Genomic DNA, 20,653 nt, shown 5'->3' on the forward strand with positions numbered 1-20,653 from the left:
TTACATCTTGGCTTCTTTATCTGGTTGGTTAGGTTGCTGGTCCTTACCTCATAGGGTGTGAGACACATAAAACCAGGCCCCAGTAATGACTGCAAGTGCTCCAAAAATGCTCTCTTCATTTTTCAGTGCTGAATATGTGGAAGATGCCAGGAATACATCTACAAGACGAGCAGGATGTCATCCCTTTGCTATGATGAGAAGGGGCTTATAGAACAGTAGAAATAAACCTTGTAGTAGCAGCACCATAGAAAGGTTACTCATTCAGTAACTTTTTTCTAAATGAACAGTCAACATATATAAGCAATGTATGTACAATATACAATATAATCTTTAAAATGTTTTATGAATGTAGACTAAAAAAGAACAAATGACAACTTCTAAGAAGTGGCATAAAATTAACTATGAGGTTATATTCTGTGTTCAAAGATAATTAAAGGCATAAATAGTCTGTGTCAAGTGTTGGTTATAAGTTTCACGTGAGATATTATTTAAAGGAATGAGCATCAGTAACTGAAAGCATGACTTTCAACTAAATTCAGACAAAAATGTTCTATATATTAGCTCCAGCACAAAAACTTAAAACACTTACCCAAGCATTGATTAAGACACGTAAAGTATGTCGTATCCATAAGGTTTATTTTAAAAAATTGTTAAAAACTAACCATACAGGAATATTAATATACTTAAAAAGTTTTTTCCCCAGGTTGAAGGAAAATACATTAGCAACATCTTCTAGACACCATCTTTATAAAAGTAAAACTTCTAGATGATGAAGTGTACTACAGTAGATTCTATGGTTTATACTTTTAATCACAGGATTGGAAATCATTCTCCCTACTGCCCTGTCCCCCAAATGTGGCAGCTGTTACACTTAATGACATTCAATCGTGTTATACTAGCACAGAACCTTAAATAGAGTACACACTGCATATTTACTAACAGAGCAAGTCTTTCTATCTGTTGTCACATAATTATTCTAGGTAAGCATGTGATTCTAAGTACAAATAGAAATACTACATCCCATGATTGTAAACATTCACCAAGAGCTTCCAGAGTACAATGAGTAATAGAGGTGGCCCAAGGGTCAGTCAAATGTTCCTCACTCATTTGGATACTGCTGAGATTAAGAAATAAGTTTTGAAGGCAAATTATCACAAGCCTTACTTGTATTTCTGTAAGAAAGTAGTTCTGGATATATATGTTTTTAGTTGAAAACACCTGAAAGTCATTCTAAAGACTATATTAAGCACCATTTTCACTTACCTGAAATACACTGAGTTAAATTCAGCAGTACACATATGATCATTAATGTCAGAAGTTAAAAATAACGGTGGGTCTCAAGTTCCCTTTTGTGGATACACATGGAGTACGGATACTGAGTTCCAGTGATGCTAATAGGAAGCACTCTTGCATACCAAGGGTAGTAACTCCCCCAAGGCCACATGCAACCCGTTAAGTCTGAGGCACGACTATTACTTCTGTCAGTGGATGCTGTACAAGCAGATTTAAGGCTGTATTCGGCTGTAAAGAGTTCAACCTCTTTAGTATTCTTCTTACATAGATCATATACATGATTCAAAATTTCATAGGGTGGGAGGTGAAAAGTCCCCAAATACTTTTTTGTTTGTTTTTGCGGTACGCGGACCTCTCACTGTTGTGGCCTCTCCCGTTGCGGAGCACAGGCTCCGGACGCGCAGGCTCAGCGGCCATGGCTCACAGGCCCAGCCGCTCTGCGGCATGTGGGATCTTCCCGGACCGGGGCACGAACCCGTGTCCCCTGCATCGGCAGGCGGACTCTCAACCACTGCGCCACCAGGGAAGCCCCCCAAACACTTTTAAAAATACTATTCTCCATACAATTTATTGTCAGCATATTTACATAGGGGAATGTCCATACTTAAAACCATTTTTAAAAAATGTAACGACGTTTTTTAAGCTCTTATCCCAATTTCCCCAGGATTATCCTCATCCTCATTTCCTGACTTTTGGCCAACTGCACATTTGTGTGTCCAATTGTTCACTGCAGTCCTCAGGCGATTCTGATGTTGCCCTGGAGGAGAATATGCATTTAAATGTATTCACTGCCACCCACTCTGGGACAGGCCTGGTTGCAAAGAAAACGGTGTTCCTGGTGTTGAAGGATAACTAGGAAACCCATCCGGCTGAGCTGGGTAGCTTTCCAGAGCTGAAGCTGAGTGGACCTGATGGAGAGATGAACACACAGGTTAGCAGAGTTCCAAATTCAACCAGGCCTGTACTTGCTTTAGCCTGTCCCACACTACAGATATTTAAACCAGGAAAGAAAGAAAAAATGTTGGGGCAAGGGAAGTCTGTTCAGTCTCCTGAAATTTGTAAGAAACGTTCAAACTTCTTCAGATGTAGAGGTGCATAAATATGTCTTTAAAATGTTTAATATCCTTTAAAAAAAATCAGCCGGTTTTCTAGAGAAAATTCGCCTTAATGGTCCATTATTTTAGCTTAAACTGTAGAAGACCAGCTAAAATTTCACTGCCCCATCTAAAGATTTCATCTGTAAAATCTCCAAACTGAGATTTAAAAGTCTGTAAGCAGGAAAAACAATTCTTACAGATGAAGATATTCTACCACCTTTGTTACCCTTCTGAAGGAAAACAAGAATAATTTGCAGATTCTGGGAGAATTAATCATCAAATCTCCAGATGTTCTGCTAAGAGCCATTTTTTTGGCCAGTGCCGAAATATCACTATTTATCTGTATTGCAAGGTTATCACTACAGAAGCTACGTTACACGTTACCGTTCTATTTCCACCAGACATTGCCTACTTACCTGCTGTAACAATGCTGACTGTGTGGCTGCATTATGCTGTAATTCCTGCAAGGATGATTGTGAAGGATTCTGGGAAAACCCAGGGATACCGGGGAGGGATAAGAGTCCTGGAAAAACAGAACTGCCTGCAGCTTGAAGTCCAGATGATAAGCTAAAACGATAGAAGAACAGGTCAAAACGCAAATAAGGGGACTTCCCTGGTGGCACAGTGGTTAAGAATCCACCTGCCAATGCAGGGGACACCGGTTCAAGCCCTGGTCCAGGATGATCCCACACGCCTCAGAGCAACTAAGCCCGTGAGCAACAGCTGCTGGGCCTGCACTCTAGAGCCCGCGAGCCACAACTACTGAAGCCTGTGCGCCTAGAGCCCGTGCTCCTCAACGAGAGAAGCCACCGCAATGAGAAGCCCGCGCACCGCAAGGAAGAGCAGCCCCCGCTCGCCAAAATTAGAGAAAGCCCGCGTGTAGCAACAAAGACCCAATACAGTCAAATAAATAAATTTAAGAAAAAATGCAGCTAAGACATAAAAGCTAGTGCTTCTATATTTGTCAAATACTATCTTAAAATGTTAAAAAAAAAATCTGTTCCCTGTTGGAACCATAAAAGTCAGCCACTCACTGATATAAAACTTTCCGTTATAAAGTGTATTATTCTGAATTCAGTGAGTTTATGTTTGCTGTTTTAAAATCAAGATAAATTACCAAATACAAATCCTAAAATTACCTGAGCAGGCATTGTTATTTTATATATTTATCTTAACATAAAACATTTTTCGAGCACCTAAGTGCCGACACAGAAAAACAGAATTTCGCGCCACCAAACAACTGGATGCCGATTTTCATCTGAATGACTTCAAAACAAGAGCATGAACGAGTTAGGTGAAGGATGCTTTCCCCTCCAGACCATCCACCTACCCGGCTTGCGCAACCAGAGCGGAGTTGAAACTGGAACTAAAGGCGGAGGCGAACCCGGGGAGGACGGGAGCGGGCGACGGGGTGGTGGCGGCGCCGGTGGCGGGCGGCTGCAGCCCCGGGAACGAGGGCAGCGCGGGGGGCGCGCCGGAGACGGAGAAGCCGGGGTAGGAGGGAGCCGAGGCCGGCAGAGGTCCCTGCGCCACGGAGAAGAGCGAGGGCACGGCGGCGGGCAGGCTGAGTGGGAAGGCCGCCGCCGAGGCGGGCGCCGAGGGGCCGGGGGCACAGGTGGGGGCGGACGAGGCGGGGGCGCCGAGGGGCGGGTGGGCAGCCTGGGCGAAGCCGCTGCTCAGCGAAGTGAAAGGGGGCAAGGCGCTGAAGACGGGGGCGATGGGCGCGGAGGAGCCATGCGCAGGCAGCGGGAGGGAGGGCAGGGGGCTCGAGCCGCTCGGGGTCGCACTCAGGCCCGGGAGGCCCGGCAGCGCAGGGGCGAGGCAGGACGGTAAACTGACGGGCACCGAGGCCGCCGTGTACGCCCGCCCCAACGCCCCTGGCAGGCCCAGCACGCCCGGAGCGGGGGTGGGGGGCGCCGGGGGCGCCGGGCCCCTGAAGGCAGAAGGAGTGGGGCTCGCGGGCTCGGTCTTGATCACCACGGGCAGGCTGGTGGCGGCGGGCGTCGACGAACCGGGCGCGTCTGCGTGACTCGCGAGCGGGCCGTGCAGCAGGGTGGCCGAGGAGCCGCAGCCGGCAGGCCCCGAGGAGGCAGCGGCGGCGGGCGCAGGCAGAGCCGGGGGCGTGGAAGCCGCGTTGGCCGCCGGCGAGGGCAGGCCCGGGAACAGGGCCAGTCCCGGCGTGGAGGTCCGCTGCGGGCCGTAGCCCTTGTTAAGGGTGGCCGCCGCAGAGTCGGAGCTCTGGTTAGTGAGGGAAGCGAGGGAAGCCAGCCCACTAGTAACGGCGCAGGGTAACGTGGAAGAGTTGATGAGGTTGGTATCATTTGATGTCAGAAAGCCTTTTAAAGCAGACAGAAGGGGATTATTTACACCCAGTGGACAGGCAACAGTGGGAGCAGAACCGCAGGCGATTACAGAAGGAGTCGGGTTGGACACACCTTGGGAGGTCGGTGTTAAGGTCAAGGGGAGACCAGCAAAAACCGATGCCAGTGAGGAGGAATCGAGGTTGTTGGTAGAAGCGGCAGTAGAGGTGGCGGCAAAGGGGAGGCTAGTGAAAGGGGCAGAAGTAGAAGCAAATGTTTCACTGGAAGCAGGGGTGGCCCGAGGTGTAGATGCGGCCTGAGGTGCTGGGGTAGGGGTGGCAGAAGGACCTGGCAGTGGAACGTGGCCAGAAAAAACAGAAGGAACGGGAGCAGATGTGGTGCTGTGAACAGAAGTCACCGGTGCAGCCAGCAAGGAAAGGGTTCTGATAACTGTTGGATTGGGCGTCGTCGGCTGAGGTGCATGAACAGCTGAGACCTGACCCGGGAGCACAGGAAGGACGGTGTTCAGCAGGTTCATCCCAGGGAGGGCGGCAGTGGCCGATGCCGCTGGATGATTTACTGCCTTGACCGGGGAAGCAGCAGGAACAGGAGTTGCCGCAGGTGTCGAAGGGTTAGAGCCACGAGGAGAAAAGAGCTGACTTGCTGGGGCAGAAAACGCTGTGGCGGGAGAAAGAGAGGCAAGATTTTACCATCACGCTGAAATGTCAACTTTTAACTCAAAAGAAATGAATGAAAATTTTTGTAATATTTAACAAATGTCAGAGAAAATCAATGACAGGTATACTAGGCTATTGCAATGTCTACGTTGCTGGATTCCATCACCCTGATTTTCACCAGGGAGCCTCAGTTAGATCCAGCTGAGTTCTAGACTCTGCTCAGAATAGCCTTCCAATTCACAGTGAGGAAGCCTTGACAAGTGAGCAAATAAACTTTCCTTTCATAGTTTCCCATTTTTTCTTTAAAAAATTCAAAGAATTTACTTTAATTGTGATTAGCATTGGTGTACTTTTAATTCTCTCAAACCACTTGTCTAGAGTAATAATACAAGTCATTTCCCCTCTTAAGAGCTTTCAGGACATCATTTCATCATTTTTAGAGGCATACAAGGCCATCTAGGATTCAGGCCATCTCTCCAGTATGCCTGGTTGCCACTCTGTGAGTTGAATTTAATATTCCAGATGATCAATCTATCCAGTTTTTCCCCCAGGCATTCTCTCATATTGACTCCTCTACATATCTTAACCTCTAACTTTACTTGGCTGGTCCTAGGAGCTCCTTTAGCAGCAAAGGCCTTGACTAATTCATCTTTAGAGTCTTCACGCCTAGCCCAGTGCATGGCATCTGTGTGTTTAATAAGTGTTTGCTGCACTAGATATATCATGATTAACTCAACTATAGTCCTCAAACCCACCCAAAGACTTATTCTCAAGACTTCTAGAGTTTGCTACAATACTTTCTTTCTGACAAACTCTACAAATCATACAAGCATTTTGGGGATGATCTGGGTTTCCTCCCTGAATCAGTTTAATGAAAGTGTTGGCCTCTGATGATCTTGCTGGTGCCAAATGGAATGCTATACTGCTATACTCACATCGGAGTCTGTTCAGCTGTAAACAGAGAATATTCCTTTTGCAGGGATAATCAACCGAAAGACATTTTCATGGACTAAGACTTAAATTTTTAAATCTATGCAAAATAAAGACTCTGGGCATAAGGAAGCTCACATGGTCAATGAAGTAGTGCACTGTGTTAATCGTGGGTGGAGAAGGGACCATAGGAAAAGAACAGAGGAAACCCACCTCTACATAATTCATTTGTACTAAGTGATGGCCAAAGGGTGCCGCCTTGGGCTCAACAAATTTTACAGCTGTTTTAGAAAATAAATATGATAGGAGAATTGACAAATAGTAATATATAAATATATAAACGTCAAACTCAAAAGATCTGTAGTTCATACCACAGTCATGTCATAAGCAGTTAATTTAGTATCAAGGAAGATAGCTATCAATTTAAATTTAGAGTATATATGAAAATGGACTTGTATCTTTGTTTGTATTCAATTTGTTTTACAAGAATTAGAAGCACAAGGAATATATGCCCAGTTTTGTGTGTGTAAATAATGTATCAAAAAATTATTTAGGTTAACATTGGTTGGGAAACATTCGGTTGGGAAACATTTGAGAATTCACTGTCTTATTTAACTTCATGCTGAGGACCATATAGTTAATGACAGATGGCAAGGTAAAACCAAGCTGTCCCACAGTGTTCTTTATAGTGGCCTCTGCTGGAGATCTTTTCATATAATAACACAAAAGCGATGTACTATTAATCACAGTGCCTGCAATTACAATGGAACACAACAAAAATGAATTCCTGAAAACCATACCAGGAGAAATATCACTTTCCTGTCATCTAATTTGGTTGTTAACCATAAAACACTACGTGTTAGGTCCTGTGCTAAGTACTTTACACCTGTCATTTCATTTGTCCTCACATAACCCCCGCCCCCCGAGATAGGCACTAACACCCCTATTTTATAGATGGGCAATCTCAGCCCTGATGTGATTAAGCAAGCTGTTAAAAGATCACGCAGCTATTAAGTGGTGTTCAAAGGATATAAAGTTTCAGTTATGCAAGATGAATAAGTTCTAGAGATCAGCTATACAACATTGTGCCTACAGTTAACAATACTGTATTATGTACATAACAATTTGTTAAGAGGGTAGATCTCATTAAGTGAGACCTTATCACAGTAATGATGATGATGATGATGATGATAAAAAGGTCATGCAGCTATGAAGTGGTAGAACCAAGATTTGAACCCAGGTCTATGAGACCCTCGCACTTAAGCATTATACTAGTTTGTATTTATTTTTGTTTCTTAATATGGTTCAAAAAGCAAAAAAGAAATCTTAATCATGCTAACGTAACAGCAAAGGAAAACAAATTGTGCTATTCCTAACAAAGGAATGACAAAGGAATAACTTATGACACTTAATCTGCTGCTTCTCCTCAGAAACAAATCTTTTTTTTTTCCCGGTACCCGGGCCTCTCACTGTTGTGGCCTCTCCCGTTGCGGAGCACAGGCTCCGGACGCGCAGGCTCAGCGGCCATGGCTCACGGGCCCAGGTGCTCCGTGGCATGTGGGATCTTCCCGGACTGGGGCAAGAACCCGCGTCCCCTGCATCGGCAGGCGGACTCTCAACCACTGCGCCACCAGGGAAGCCCAGAAACAAATCTTTTAATGAAGCTGATCGTAAAGGCTGAAGTTTCCTTAATCTCTTTTTCATAGAAACTACATAAGCTGCTCAAGGTTACAAAGCTGGGTGGTGCCAGAGCCAGGATCAAAAACTATATGTCCTGACATCTCGGTGTCCTTGCCACCCTGCTATGCTACCTCCTTAGAATCTACCAGCTAAAAAGCACTGTTTCGGCACATTCTTAGGGAATGGAATTCTCCCACCGAGACTCCTAACCATGCACCATAACGATGAGATTCATGTGCTACTTTGCTACACAAGAACTGGTGCAGGTTTTGTCTCACAGCAGAAAGCACCTCTTTCCTGACCACGCGTATCTTCTACTAGGGGGAGAATAAACTGATACAGTGCTGCTGCCACCTGCAGGCACCAGGGGCCACGTCTCACCTTCCTCTTCCAACTCCACTTTCTGCTCTGGTGCCCTGTCTTCTTTTCTTAAATTAAATTCTTTCTTCTTTTCTTATATTAAATTACACTACCCCAAATACTTATTGAAATAATCAAGTCTAAAAGGTATATCTGACATAACATTTGTCAAAAAGGGTTTTTATCAAAAAGAAATTGTTCATATATTTAAAAAAATGAGGCTTCAAATATCACATAATATAAAGTGAATGCAGATATAATGCCACCTAGCACTTTGATTGCTTGGAAGTTTTACAAACAGGATGCAAAGGCATATGGTTATTTTTAAACCCAGTGAGGATGTGCATTTCATGTTGTGTGTATAAAATGTACTGCCATTAAGCCACTTTCAGCAAGTATCAATTAGTTAAATTTTTTAACCAGGAACTTTCCCTAAAGCATAAAGATTACAAATACACTCAACTCAAACTGATCTCAGTGAATAACAGAGCAGGCAGCCAGGACAGACATCAGTTATCTCTGGATCAAATTTGGTACTTACCTGGATTCTGTGTAGGTTTTGACTGATTGGAAAGGTCTTCATTCTCTATGTGAAAATAAATAAATAAATAAAAGTTGATTTCAAGCTTTAAACAAATTATTCACCATCATAATAATCAGAGACTGGGGTCAAAAAAAGAAAAATCCAGGATATGTATGTATACTGTGTTAGGAAAACAACATATGCCTATAGAAAAAGAAAGAAAATAAACAAAAATCATAGTAACTATATGAAGATTGCTAAGATGATGAGCAACTGATTCCCACCACTTCTCCTTAACTTAGCAGGCTTTAAGCAAACACTGTTACTGTACAGATACATTTACGAAAACTTTGGGGAAAGATGATGGCCTGAGTGTGCCATCTAGGAGAAAGTGCAGCAAGAGGGCAGTGACGAGCCACTGTCACTGGCTAGGCCGACAGTCACTGCTGGGCGCCAGTGCCTACGACAGGGAGGAGGCCTACAAGTGGAAGGTGGATGCTCAGGGCAGAATCTACTGCCGTCGGAGGAGCCCGAATCACGAGCCATGTGGATCACAAAGCAAACTGAAGGAAAGTGGCTCTGCCTACCTGCTGTACTCAGTTCTGGAAAAGACCCTACGCTAGGAGGTGTCAGGGAGAACTACCCTAGTTGAGGCTGGCTTGAATCCTGTGAGACCGAAAACCTAAAGCACACTCCTCCCCACCCCCATGGGAAAGGACCTGTCTAACCAAACAGGTCAAAGATGCCAATGGAAAAAAATGACCTCGCATGGCTTGACAATAACTGCCCGAGAAACCAACAGTGTGACAGGCATAAGGTGCAAAGGGAACCCCCAAGCCCTGACATGGTGAGCAAAAATGATCACAGCTTGTTTAAGGGACTTAGTATAAATAAACGACTGAACAGACGGCGTCTATCAACGGAGAGCCCACGAAAGAAAGAAAAAGAACTTTAAAATCCTGTAATGCAGATTAAGAACATATATATACAAAATACTGCAAGAAAAAACTGCAAGCAGAGAAGATGAAGACTTTAGATATAAAAATCTAACTCCAAATTAATAAATGCAAAGAATGATGAAGATTAGAAATAACATTGCTGAAAGCTAAATTACTTAGTTGAAAATAAACAAAAATTCCATTTAAAATGGCAAAAATACAAAAAAATAGTATCATAAATGAATAGCTGAGAGACTTAAAATAAATACAGTGCAAAAGAGTATTAGGAGGAAAAAAAGAACAGATGAAAAAGCGTTAATTAAAGAAATATAAGAACAAAATTTTCCTAAGCTTTAAAGACTTGAGTTGTCATATCCACAGGGCTTAAAGAGTTCCAGGAAAGATCAACGATAAGATCCACACCTAGATATCCTGGCAAAATATCTGAACACCAAGATTAAAGACATTTATGAACTCTGAAGATAAGGAATATTTTCTTTGTAAGCTTATAGAAAGAGACTACAGTTCTAATAAAAGAAAACGGGAATTGGGTTTCTCATCTACAACCCTACACATGCACCCTTTTTGAAAAAGCTACTTAGAGAAATTTTCTACTAGATGAAAATTAGAATGAGTATATGAGGACAGGGCATCATAGAAGAAACAGTTTAGAAGCCATGAGTTCAGAGGCACAGAAAGAAAAATGTATAGTAGTCCATCAAAATACACAAATTGATGAAAAAAGAGAGGGAGTAAGGAAGCCAATCGTGGAACGTAGGACAGCTGTTTTTAATTTCTGTACACTGACAACCATTAAGAATATGAAGGCAGTCACTAGTGATATTAAAGACAGAAATTCTAAGCTTGGGTAGGGGCAAGGAAACAAAAGTTGTTAAAAAAATTAAAAAGCAATTTAATCCAAGTAAACAAAAATAAAGAAAATTAAAAATTAGGATAAAAGAATAATAATGAGTACAAAAATAAAATGGAAGGACTAAGAACAAATATGTAATTTTTATGATTATCAGAAATTCCTATTAAGTCTCTTCCCCACTGGTTTAAAAACTCAGATTCCAGCTATATATAATTTACAAAACAACTAAACAAACAAAGCCAAATGAACAATACTCTAAAAAAAAGAAATTTGAAAATATACAGGCAAAACACTTTTGAAAAATGAAAACGAAAAGGAGTGAGGACCCAATAAGGGTCAATACCCAATAAGGCCAGAGGGAAAGAAGTTATAGTAAAGTGTAAGTCAGCTGACACTTTATATCCAGAAAATTCAAGAGACTTTCAAGAAAAAAAAAGTATAATAGGGAATCAGTAGTAAGTACCTAGAAATAAAATATCCATTTATAACTGTAACAAAAACAAACAAACAAAAACAAACCCTCTAAAATCCTGAGACACAAACCTAAGGCAAAGAACCTGTATGAAGAAAACAAAATCTTCTTGAAAGAAGCAGAAATTAACACAACATTGTAAATCAACTATAACTCAATTAAAAAACAAAAAAAACTTCTTACAAGGCCTGGGGGAAAAACACTACCATTTGACAGGATTTAAAGCCATACATATGATTGAATGGTAAAACTTAATATCGTAAAAATGTCAAGTATCCCCAGATTACTATGTAACTATAAATTCAACTCTTTTTTTTTTTTTTTGCGGTACGCGGGCCTTTCACTGTTGTGGCCTCTCCCGTTGTGGAGCACAGGCTCCGGATGCGCAGGCTCAGCGGCCATGGCTCACGGGCCCAGCCGCTCCGCGTCATGTGGGATCTTCTCAGACCGGCGCACGAACCTGCGTCCCCTGCATCGGCAGGCGGACTCCCAACCTCTGCGCCACCAGGGAAGCCCTCAACTCTTTTTAACTGCATAAAATGACCTTAAAGTTCAGATGGAAGAACCAATTTCCAAAAATGGATAAGAAAAGTATGAAAATATAGTGAGAGAAAGCTAGCCTTATCAGATGTTAGAATATACTATAAATCTGCTAATCTAATCAATATGGTATCATCACAACATAAAGTCACTAGATTGGAACAGAATAAAGAACCCAAATAGGGCTTCCCTGGTGGCGCAGCGGTTGAGAGTCCGCCTGCCGATGCAGGGGACACGGGTTCGTGTCCCGGTCCGAGAGGATCCCACATGCCGCGGAGCGGCTGGGCCCGTGAGCCATGGCCGCTGAGCCTGCGCATCCGGAGCCTGTGCTCCGCAACGGGAGAGGCCACAGCAGTGAGAAGCCCACGTACTGCAAAAAAAAAAAAAAAACAACCCAGAACAGAGCCATGTGTGTAAATGAAAACTTAAGATAAATGTATTATTTCAAATCACCAGGGAAAACAGATTAGTTAATAAAGACTGCTGGCATGAATGGACTGACTACCATCTGCAAAAAAAATTAAGATGAACCTCTATTTCACCCCTATGTGAAAATAAATTCTAGAGGGAGTAGGAATCTTACAAGGCCTAAATTATCTGGACTACCTAGGGTTAAGAATTTCTAAACTAAGGTAACTTGGTTCCAGCTTTTCTTTCACAGCCTCTATCTCTCTATGCAAAAATGTAAAACTCTAAGGGCAAGAGGTACCATAAACAAGGGCAAGAAATAAAATGACAAATTTTGGAAAAAATGTTTTGCAACTTTAGTCAGAGTACTCAGCTGCAAACAACGGAGCCACTCTGGCTAGAAAAAAAGAATTTATTAAACACTAGAAAGTAACTTTGAGTCTCTGGGAAGGGCAGAATTAAATTAACACAGAACTTACTTTAAGTTCTATCCCTACCCTACACATATACAGAAATAAATGGCAAGTGAATGAAAAGCTCTACGTTTAAAAAGAATCACTACAGTAATTAGAGAATGTAGATGTCACAATGTTGAAATGGGAAAGGGTTTCCTAAACAAGACATAAAATTCAGGAGAGTCAAATAAACAATAACTGATCGAAATAAAAATTAAACTTTTGTAAAAGACAGACAAAAGGAGAAAGCAGCTAAATCAGCCTTATCAAATTGGCAAGAGTAAAAAAGAAAAAAAAAAGCCCCAAATTGATAATATCCCATTTTGCAAGGGGGTGAAGAAACCCTACACTCACATACCTTCACCGGTAGGTATAAACAGGTGCAGTCTTTTTGGAAAACAATTTGACAAGATAGAGAAAAATATTTACACTTCGTATCCCGTACTCCCAATGGGCCCAAAGAAAAAGGCTGAACTGGAATATGCTGGGGAGGTCCAGCCCTTCTGAGCACCTTCTTACAAGCCTTTCCTTCCCACGGCAGACAAAATGTGCCCAAATGGCGACACGCATTAAGTCGGTGATGCTTTTCCACAGCCTGTCAGTTTCCTGCTCATGAAGAATGGTTCTTGTTTCTACAACCTGCTCGTGTTCACACATGTGGGCCGAGGCTGCTTTAGTGGAACCTGTATGTTGCACTCAGATCCATCATCATGTTCCGGGGCTGTGCTCCCTGTTAGGATACCACCGCATCCCACAACTGCCCCCTCCAAGTGTACCATGTACAAGTTATTGACTGTTAATACCCCGTAACGACATGATTTTACCTGCTGCTACTGGATTAGGAGTATATGGAGGTGGCGGGGGCACACCTGGAGCTATGACATTGGCTAATGGTACCAGACCTGCATTGTTATAAGCACCTAAAATAAAAAGATAATAGAAAAAAATATATAAAATTTAGCATCATTCTGAGTTCAAACTGTATTGACGCAGCTATCTAATTTATTTCTAAAACCGTTATATAGTACAGTTGCATTTTACACAGAGATTTGGGTCTATGGTTGAGTGAAAAGTGAGATCAAATGAGACAACCAGAGACTTCTATTTCCCACTGCAGGCTCACTCCAGACATAACTCACTGCAGGGCATGGTGGGCAGAACCGGCCAGATTTAAATTATCTGCCTTTTCTGTCAAGTAGACACACTCGGCCTTTTTAAGTTAAATGCATTAATGATGCCTCTGAATACCAACTATCAAAAAGGGATTCAAGATGATTTACCCATAATCAAAAACCCATAAAAATAATTAATGATGAGAAGTAATATACAATTAATTTATCAAAAGGAAAATATCCTAAATAAACTCTGTCTTCTCCATTGTTGCAGACCAAGACACACGGCAAAATAAAGCTCATGACAGCATATTTCATAAGTGCTCCAGATTTCCAAAGTACATATATCAACATTTACTTTCAACTTAATAAAGAGCAAAAAGAAAAAAAAAGTAAAGTCTGAAAGAGTGCCTTACTTGGTGCAATAGTTGCATGTGGCCGGCATGGAGGTATCGGATAAGGAACGGGTTTATGTGGATTGTATGTTGAAGGAGGCTAAATGAGGGGGAAAATACAGCAGTTAGGAGAAAATCAAGTAAGCTGTCTCCTGGCAAAACAAACTACAACTTGTCTTTCAAAACATTTAGGCCTAAGAGGCCAAAAATGCCCCAGCATATCAAATGCCACTGCACTAATACATGGTACAAATGAGGAAAATGGCTTTAATAAATGTGGTTCCTATTAAATTCCAAAGATAGATCCTGCCAAAGACTGCTGTGGAGGTGTTTATTTTTTAATTTCAGTTGTAAATCATCTCCAGCGAAGGGCCAAACCTTATCCTAGACAGCAGATTCTTCTCTGACCCAGTCTATATTAATCCAAGAATTCCTATCTCCTCCTATGGAACAGCTACTCAAGAACTTCCAACATCCTCCTGAGAATTCATCTTATCATTCTTACCCTCTTTTCTCCTTTTGGAAGAAAAAAGCACTATTTCCTTTAGCATCTGGCGTTCTGACAACTCTAGTAGAACGTAGACTGGAATTATGAATTCAGTAACTTAGTCTTTTTGCCTTTTGAAATCCACAAATCTTTCATTTTAGAGTTGATAGAACTTATGTAAGTAACAAGGAACATTCAAAGGGTTGATCTCCAGAGAACCGGAGGTATCCAAAGATAGGCCACATGCTGTACTTTTAACTACAGAGAGAGAGAGAGAGAAAGACAGAGACAGAGAGAGAGGATGCTAGAGCACGCACACCCACTCGAGGCGGCTGGCACTCACGCTCCTGCAGCAGAGGGGATCCACTGGTGGTTAGGGACCCAGACTCTCTCTAGTGCTCATAACAGCAGCCCTGGATGAGGTACTAGTCCTGCACGAGGGCTATGATCTGTGACTACCTTGCTATAAACAACTGCCACTGGAGTTCTTGGCAGGTGGGGAGGCGGGACTGCAGAGTGGCTGTGTGGAGGCCTCCAGTACGTCAACTCCAACAATCCTTCAACCCACGGGCTTCTCTTCTCCTGTTCAGTTCATATTCCAATCAATCATTCTAACCACTCCCTTGAAAATACTCTCCGCCTCCTAGCTCCATTCTTACTTCACTAACACTAATGCTAATTCAGCCACCAAACCACAACCTTCGTTAAAGTGAACTCTCCGCACTCCACATCTCCAAGCAAACAGCTGAATGTGGCTGTAGCAAAAAGTAAGAACAGTTCATCTGGTCTACCTTTAAAATAAGCTATTAAACCTCAATAGGGCCCTTAACACTGTTAAACAAGTTTACTATATTTCCCTAGGCCATTCCCTTTCCTAGAGTTTCTAGTATACTTTAAGCTTCACAACACAAAAATGAAACTTATGCCTTGAATAGACAGAAAACTAAATGTAAGAGTTAAGACTTGTTCCATCATTTATTTTCTAAACATACTGGTTTGGACGGTCCGAGAATCCGTGCAGCTATTCCTTTGCCTTCGTTGGTACACTCTTCACCATCTTTCTTCAAAGGGGTTCCCTATTAAAAAAAAGAAAAAGGAAAGATAATTGAGACTTAAAAAAACCCAAACAGGGCTTCCCTGGTGGCGCAGTGGTTGAGAATCTGCCTGCTAATGCAGGGGACACGGGTTCGAGCCCTGGTCTGGGAGGATCCCACATGCCGCGGAGCAACTAGGCCCGTGAGCCACAACTACTGAGCCTGCGCGTCTGGAGCCTGTGCTCCGCAACAAGAGAGGCCGCGATAGTGAGAGGCCCGCGCACCGCGATGAAGAGTGGCCCCCGCTTGCCACAACTAGAGAAAGCCCTCGCACAGAAACGAAGACCCAACACAGCAAAAATAAATAAATAAAATAATAATTACATCTGCAAACATCCTTTAAAAAAAAAAAAATAAAGTGTGTATTAAAAAAAAAAAAAAAAAAAACCCAAACAAACCCAAAAGCAAAAACAGAACAAAACAAGACATCCACTGTATTACACAGAAAAGGATGTAACTTGGCAGGAGATTAAGGACTTGGATTGCAAACCCAATCCTGCCCCGGCTGCCTGATGCTGACAAAGTCCTCGACCCTCCTCTGCCACAGAATCCTCATAACATGTACAGAGGTAGAAGGAAACACACAATGCACATGGAGATGACAGAAGAGGATAAAGTATGTTCTAATTTTTTTGGGCTTCCCTGGTGGTGCAGTGGTTAAGAATCTGCCTGCCAATGCAGTGGACACGGGTTGGAGCCCTGGTCTGGGAAGATTCCACGTACTGCGGAGCAACTAAGCCCATGAGCCACAACTACTGAGCCTGCGCTCTAGAGCCCACGAGCCACAACTACTGAGCTCGCATGCCACAACTACTGAAGCCCGCGCACCTAGAGCCCGTGCTCCGCAGCAAAGAGAAGCCACCACAATGAGACGCCTGTGCACCGCAATGAAGGGTAGCACCCGCTCGCCACAACTAGAGAAAGCCCACGTGCAGCAATGAAGACCCAACACAGCCAAAGATAAAAATAAATAAAAATAAATAATTTTATTAAAAAGAAAAAAAAGTACATTCTAATTTTTTCTCTGTGCAACAGGAACAACCAGAGACAGACCTCCAGTGTTACAGTGTGTAACGCTCAAAGAATCAAAAAGAGTTCTTGTATTACAGTTGAAAATAAGTAATAAAAAATGGTGTTTTCTATAAGCAGTAAGTGTGATAGCTTATACTGACTCATTCAAGTCTGCTGTAATTAACAGATCAAAATAAGTTGACACCCTATTACAACGTGTCCCCCCGATAGCATGTATTTTAAATGGTACATACTAGCATGGAAGCCAGCTTCCAAGGTGGCCCCCAGCAACCCTCAGCTCCTACTGCCCTTGTGCAGCCCTCCAGTCCTTTTATACAGAACTGACCTGTATAAAAAATAGGATATTCCAGAAATGATGGCCGTTGACTCCCAAGTCTGAGTGATAAGAGAAAACACAGCTTCCGCTGGCCTTCTCCGGGACTATCTGCTCTGGTGGAAGTCGGCTGCCATGTCAGGAGGTACTCAAGCAGCACTAAGGAAAAGTCCTTATGGCAAGGAACAAAGACCCCCTGCCAACAACAACACTAATTTGCCAGGCATGTGAGTGAGCCACCTCGGAAGCTAGGCTTGTGTTTCAATCAAGCCATCAGATGACTACAGCCTCATGAGAAACCCTGAGCCAGAACAAAGCTAAGCCTTTCCTAGATTCCTGATACATAGAAACTGCATGAGATACTAAATGTTTACTGTTTCAGTCCACTAAGTTCTAAGGTTATTTGTCACACTGCAATAAAAATATACCATTCTATGAAAAAATTATTTCACAAAGAATTCTGAGGAACACTGGGTGATACAAAAACAAGTGTATTTCTTACGGGACTTCTCAGAGCCTTTATTATGCAACATGATTCTCCAGGAAGGAGACGCTGCATTCAGAGTTTCCCAAACACACTTAACTGTGAAACTGTCTGCAGAATACCGAGAATTTGAGAAATACTCCTTTACTACATGTAAATCAGTGCTTCTAAAATACTTGGAAAAATAAAACCAAATCATCCTCTTTTCCATTTGGCTTGTTCTTCTCTACATTTTACGCAAATAGTTTAATACAGCTTATGTATGAACTTTCATTCAGTAGTGAATCTATGAATTACGTTGCTGACATAGCAAAATCCCTTTCCTTTGCAGACACACCATCAACTGGCATTTTCTTTAAATATCATTAACTATGCTCAATTTCATATGAAGAGGTTTTGTATATAGCCACAAAAGTATACTTACTGGGAAAATTCCATTTATGCGACTAGGTTTTCCTTTGGGATATGGATTTCCTGGGATTGTTCCACAAGAAGATATCATAGCATGAGGAGCTTTGCAGCCCGCCTTGAAAGCCTGTAAAATAACAAAGAAGAGGGTGGTTGGAAAAAAAAAAAAAAAAAAAAAAAATCAAATAAACTCACAAATTAAGTATTCTGGATGTTGGGAAGCCCTGCTAAATAACATGAATTAAGGAAGAGCATCACATTCAATCTGTTCATACATCAATCAGCACTTCCACTGGTGAACATGACCAAAATTAATATGTAAAATCACTTCATTTAATGGAATTATTTAAATGGTATTAATGTTTTTAATGTCACAGATAAGACTCCTATACAAAGATATCGTCGCAATGGATTTTGTAAATTGTGTGCAAAGAAGTCCATTTACTGTTTGATATGTCTCACTTCTCCAACGACCAAGAAATAACACTGTCCAGCTCAATAAACACCAAGCTCACATTACAGGTAAGGCAAAGAGAGCACAGCCATGAAAGAGACACGGTCTCCACTCTGAAGAAGTTTACATAACTTAGTGGATAAAACACAAACAACAACATGGGACACTGGGTGTCCAAAGAGCTATACTGATGAAAAAGTAAGAGTTCTCTGGGTACCAGTGTTCAACATAATGTTACATAATTATGAGATATACTGAAGGATGAGATCTTGGTCTAGCTTATTTATTATTGTGTCCCCAGCTTCTGAAATGGTGCCTAACACATACTGAATTAGTGCTCAATAAATATTTATTAAAGGAATGAAAAGCACTGTAATAGGTGACATATATTCTAATGGATCTATACTGTATAAGAATATCAAGTTAAATATATATATGCTGTATTTTATAGGTATATATGATATTATTAGCTATATAATCCAGCCCCGTACTAAACATGCCAACCCTAAAAATCATCTCAATTTTTGGCTATTATAAATAGTACCAGGGTGAGTGCCCTTATATATGAATGTGTATGTTTCTATTTATTTCCTTAGTATAAATTCCTAGAAATAGAATTTTGGGGTCAAAAGGTACGAACATTTTAAAGGCTCTGCAAGTTTGCCTTTCAGAAAAGTTGTACTAATTTACATTGATTAAAGGACCTATTCCACAGAAGACTCAGGCCCAGATTATTTCTGAGATGGGAAAGTCACATGATCAGAATGCTTCATAAGGAAGAAAACTACGGTAGTAAATGCTTAATGCCTTAAAGAATTTAGTCAAAAAACTCGATGAAGTTATTAAAGTAAAGAAACGTGGGCTCAGATCTTGCTTTTGCTACAATAACTTATGACTAAGGCAAGTTCTCCACTCTCCTGCGCTTCGTGGAGGGCGTGAGGATTAAATACGATTGAGCTGCAGCTCCTAGCAGAGCGGTCCATGCCTTCCTCAAGCAGGTTTCTAATCACTAATTCAGTCTCCAACCATCACAATCCTAAGAAATAACCACCTTAAATGACGAATCAAGTTTTCTAGGCTTGGACAAGTACTACTTCCCCCACTCTTACAGACTTTAACTTAAAAAACTGCAGTCTTGCTTTGTTACTCATCTTTTATGAATTTGATGAAAATAAGCCCGATGACAAAACAAATTTAAACAGTCAAGTTCCTAAATACATAAAATGAAAGACAAAAGCTTGGAGCCATGGCAGAGCTACCAAGGGACCGAGAATAAACACCCCATGAGGCTCACGCTGAGGGCTGGCTTCTCACTCTCAAGCCGTCTCTTCATTCACCAGTGTCCCCCCCCCGGCCCCAAAGACTGCTGGGGTGTCATTCTTAACCCATCACATAACAGCACTCAGGTTATTCAACAAAGTTAACATAGGAATAAGACTGTACTGTTTTCTTCATCAGCATTCAGAAAAACCAACATACCATTTATAGAGCAATCTTGAGGAAATTACCTGTTCAAGCACTCTCTTGCACCGTTTCTTCTCAGACATATTTACCCTGAACAGATCTTCAATGGGACGAGAATTCTGTGCATCAACAATGTTTCTACCAAGCAAATACAATTTAGCTTTTCATTTAAGAAGCTGGACACACATATTTAATACATAGATATATCTGAGTAAGCTTTTCCCCATGACATAATGAGGAAAGTATGATTATTTAGTTTTAATTGGTGAATGTAAATAACATGTTCATATGAAGATGGTAAATATAATAACTGAACTGACATTTATCTGGCTACCTGAAAGTAACAAAGTAATACTTCAAATAAAAATCACTGTTTTGAGATTCCTGCAAATATACCCTCTCAATGAGTGTCAGGAGAGCTACTGGCAACAGAACAAACCCATGTGCTAAATGCCTAAAAATCATGGTTGATCTAAAAATGAAGTTTAACCTTATGCTTCATTTTAATTTTGTGCTTTTTGTGGTCATTTACAAATATATAAGGGACTTAAAAATGCATATGCTGTAAATAAACAGCAACTTCTAGACTCTTACATTATAGGAGAGTAGGTTCCTTTTCTCTTACATTCATCACAATCCTTTCTCAAATGTCGTGCTGGGTGCTTTCACACATCTTACAGTGTGTAAAGTTCACATCCCTACTAAGTAGATGAGATCCTTATTCTCACAAATGAGGAAAATAAGATCCAGAAAGAGTAAGTATATATTAAGTCAAAAAAATACACGTTGTCAGAACGTGGAAGAACCCATCCAACTATAAGTCCTCTGGCTTTGTCACCAAGCCTTTCACGTTATTCAGAGTG

General features: G+C 41.6%; 1 protein-coding gene across 1 annotated transcript in view; it reads right to left on the reverse strand.

Annotated features, from left to right (window-relative positions):
- Positions 1 to 453: 453 nt before the first annotated feature.
- The window catches only part of PROSER1 (proline and serine rich 1), a 28,057-nt gene continuing 7,857 nt past the window's right edge, over positions 454 to 20,653 (reverse strand). Inside the window, exons 5-13 of the mRNA XM_082859183.1 lie at positions 19,835 to 19,928; positions 17,889 to 17,999; positions 15,534 to 15,617; positions 14,076 to 14,154; positions 13,372 to 13,467; positions 8,879 to 8,923; positions 3,721 to 5,368; positions 2,807 to 2,957; positions 454 to 2,201 (exon numbers count right to left, since the gene is read on the reverse strand). Of these exons, the coding sequence (XP_082715309.1) occupies positions 2,079 to 2,201; positions 2,807 to 2,957; positions 3,721 to 5,368; positions 8,879 to 8,923; positions 13,372 to 13,467; positions 14,076 to 14,154; positions 15,534 to 15,617; positions 17,889 to 17,999; positions 19,835 to 19,928 (2,431 nt within the window). The 3' untranslated portion in view covers positions 454 to 2,078. The remainder of the gene's footprint in view (positions 2,202 to 2,806; positions 2,958 to 3,720; positions 5,369 to 8,878; positions 8,924 to 13,371; positions 13,468 to 14,075; positions 14,155 to 15,533; positions 15,618 to 17,888; positions 18,000 to 19,834; positions 19,929 to 20,653) is intronic.

The sequence above is a fragment of the Leucopleurus acutus genome (genome assembly GCF_964270905.1).
Source record: "Leucopleurus acutus genome assembly, chromosome: 18".
Classification (NCBI taxonomy): Eukaryota; Metazoa; Chordata; class Mammalia; order Artiodactyla; family Delphinidae; genus Leucopleurus; species Leucopleurus acutus.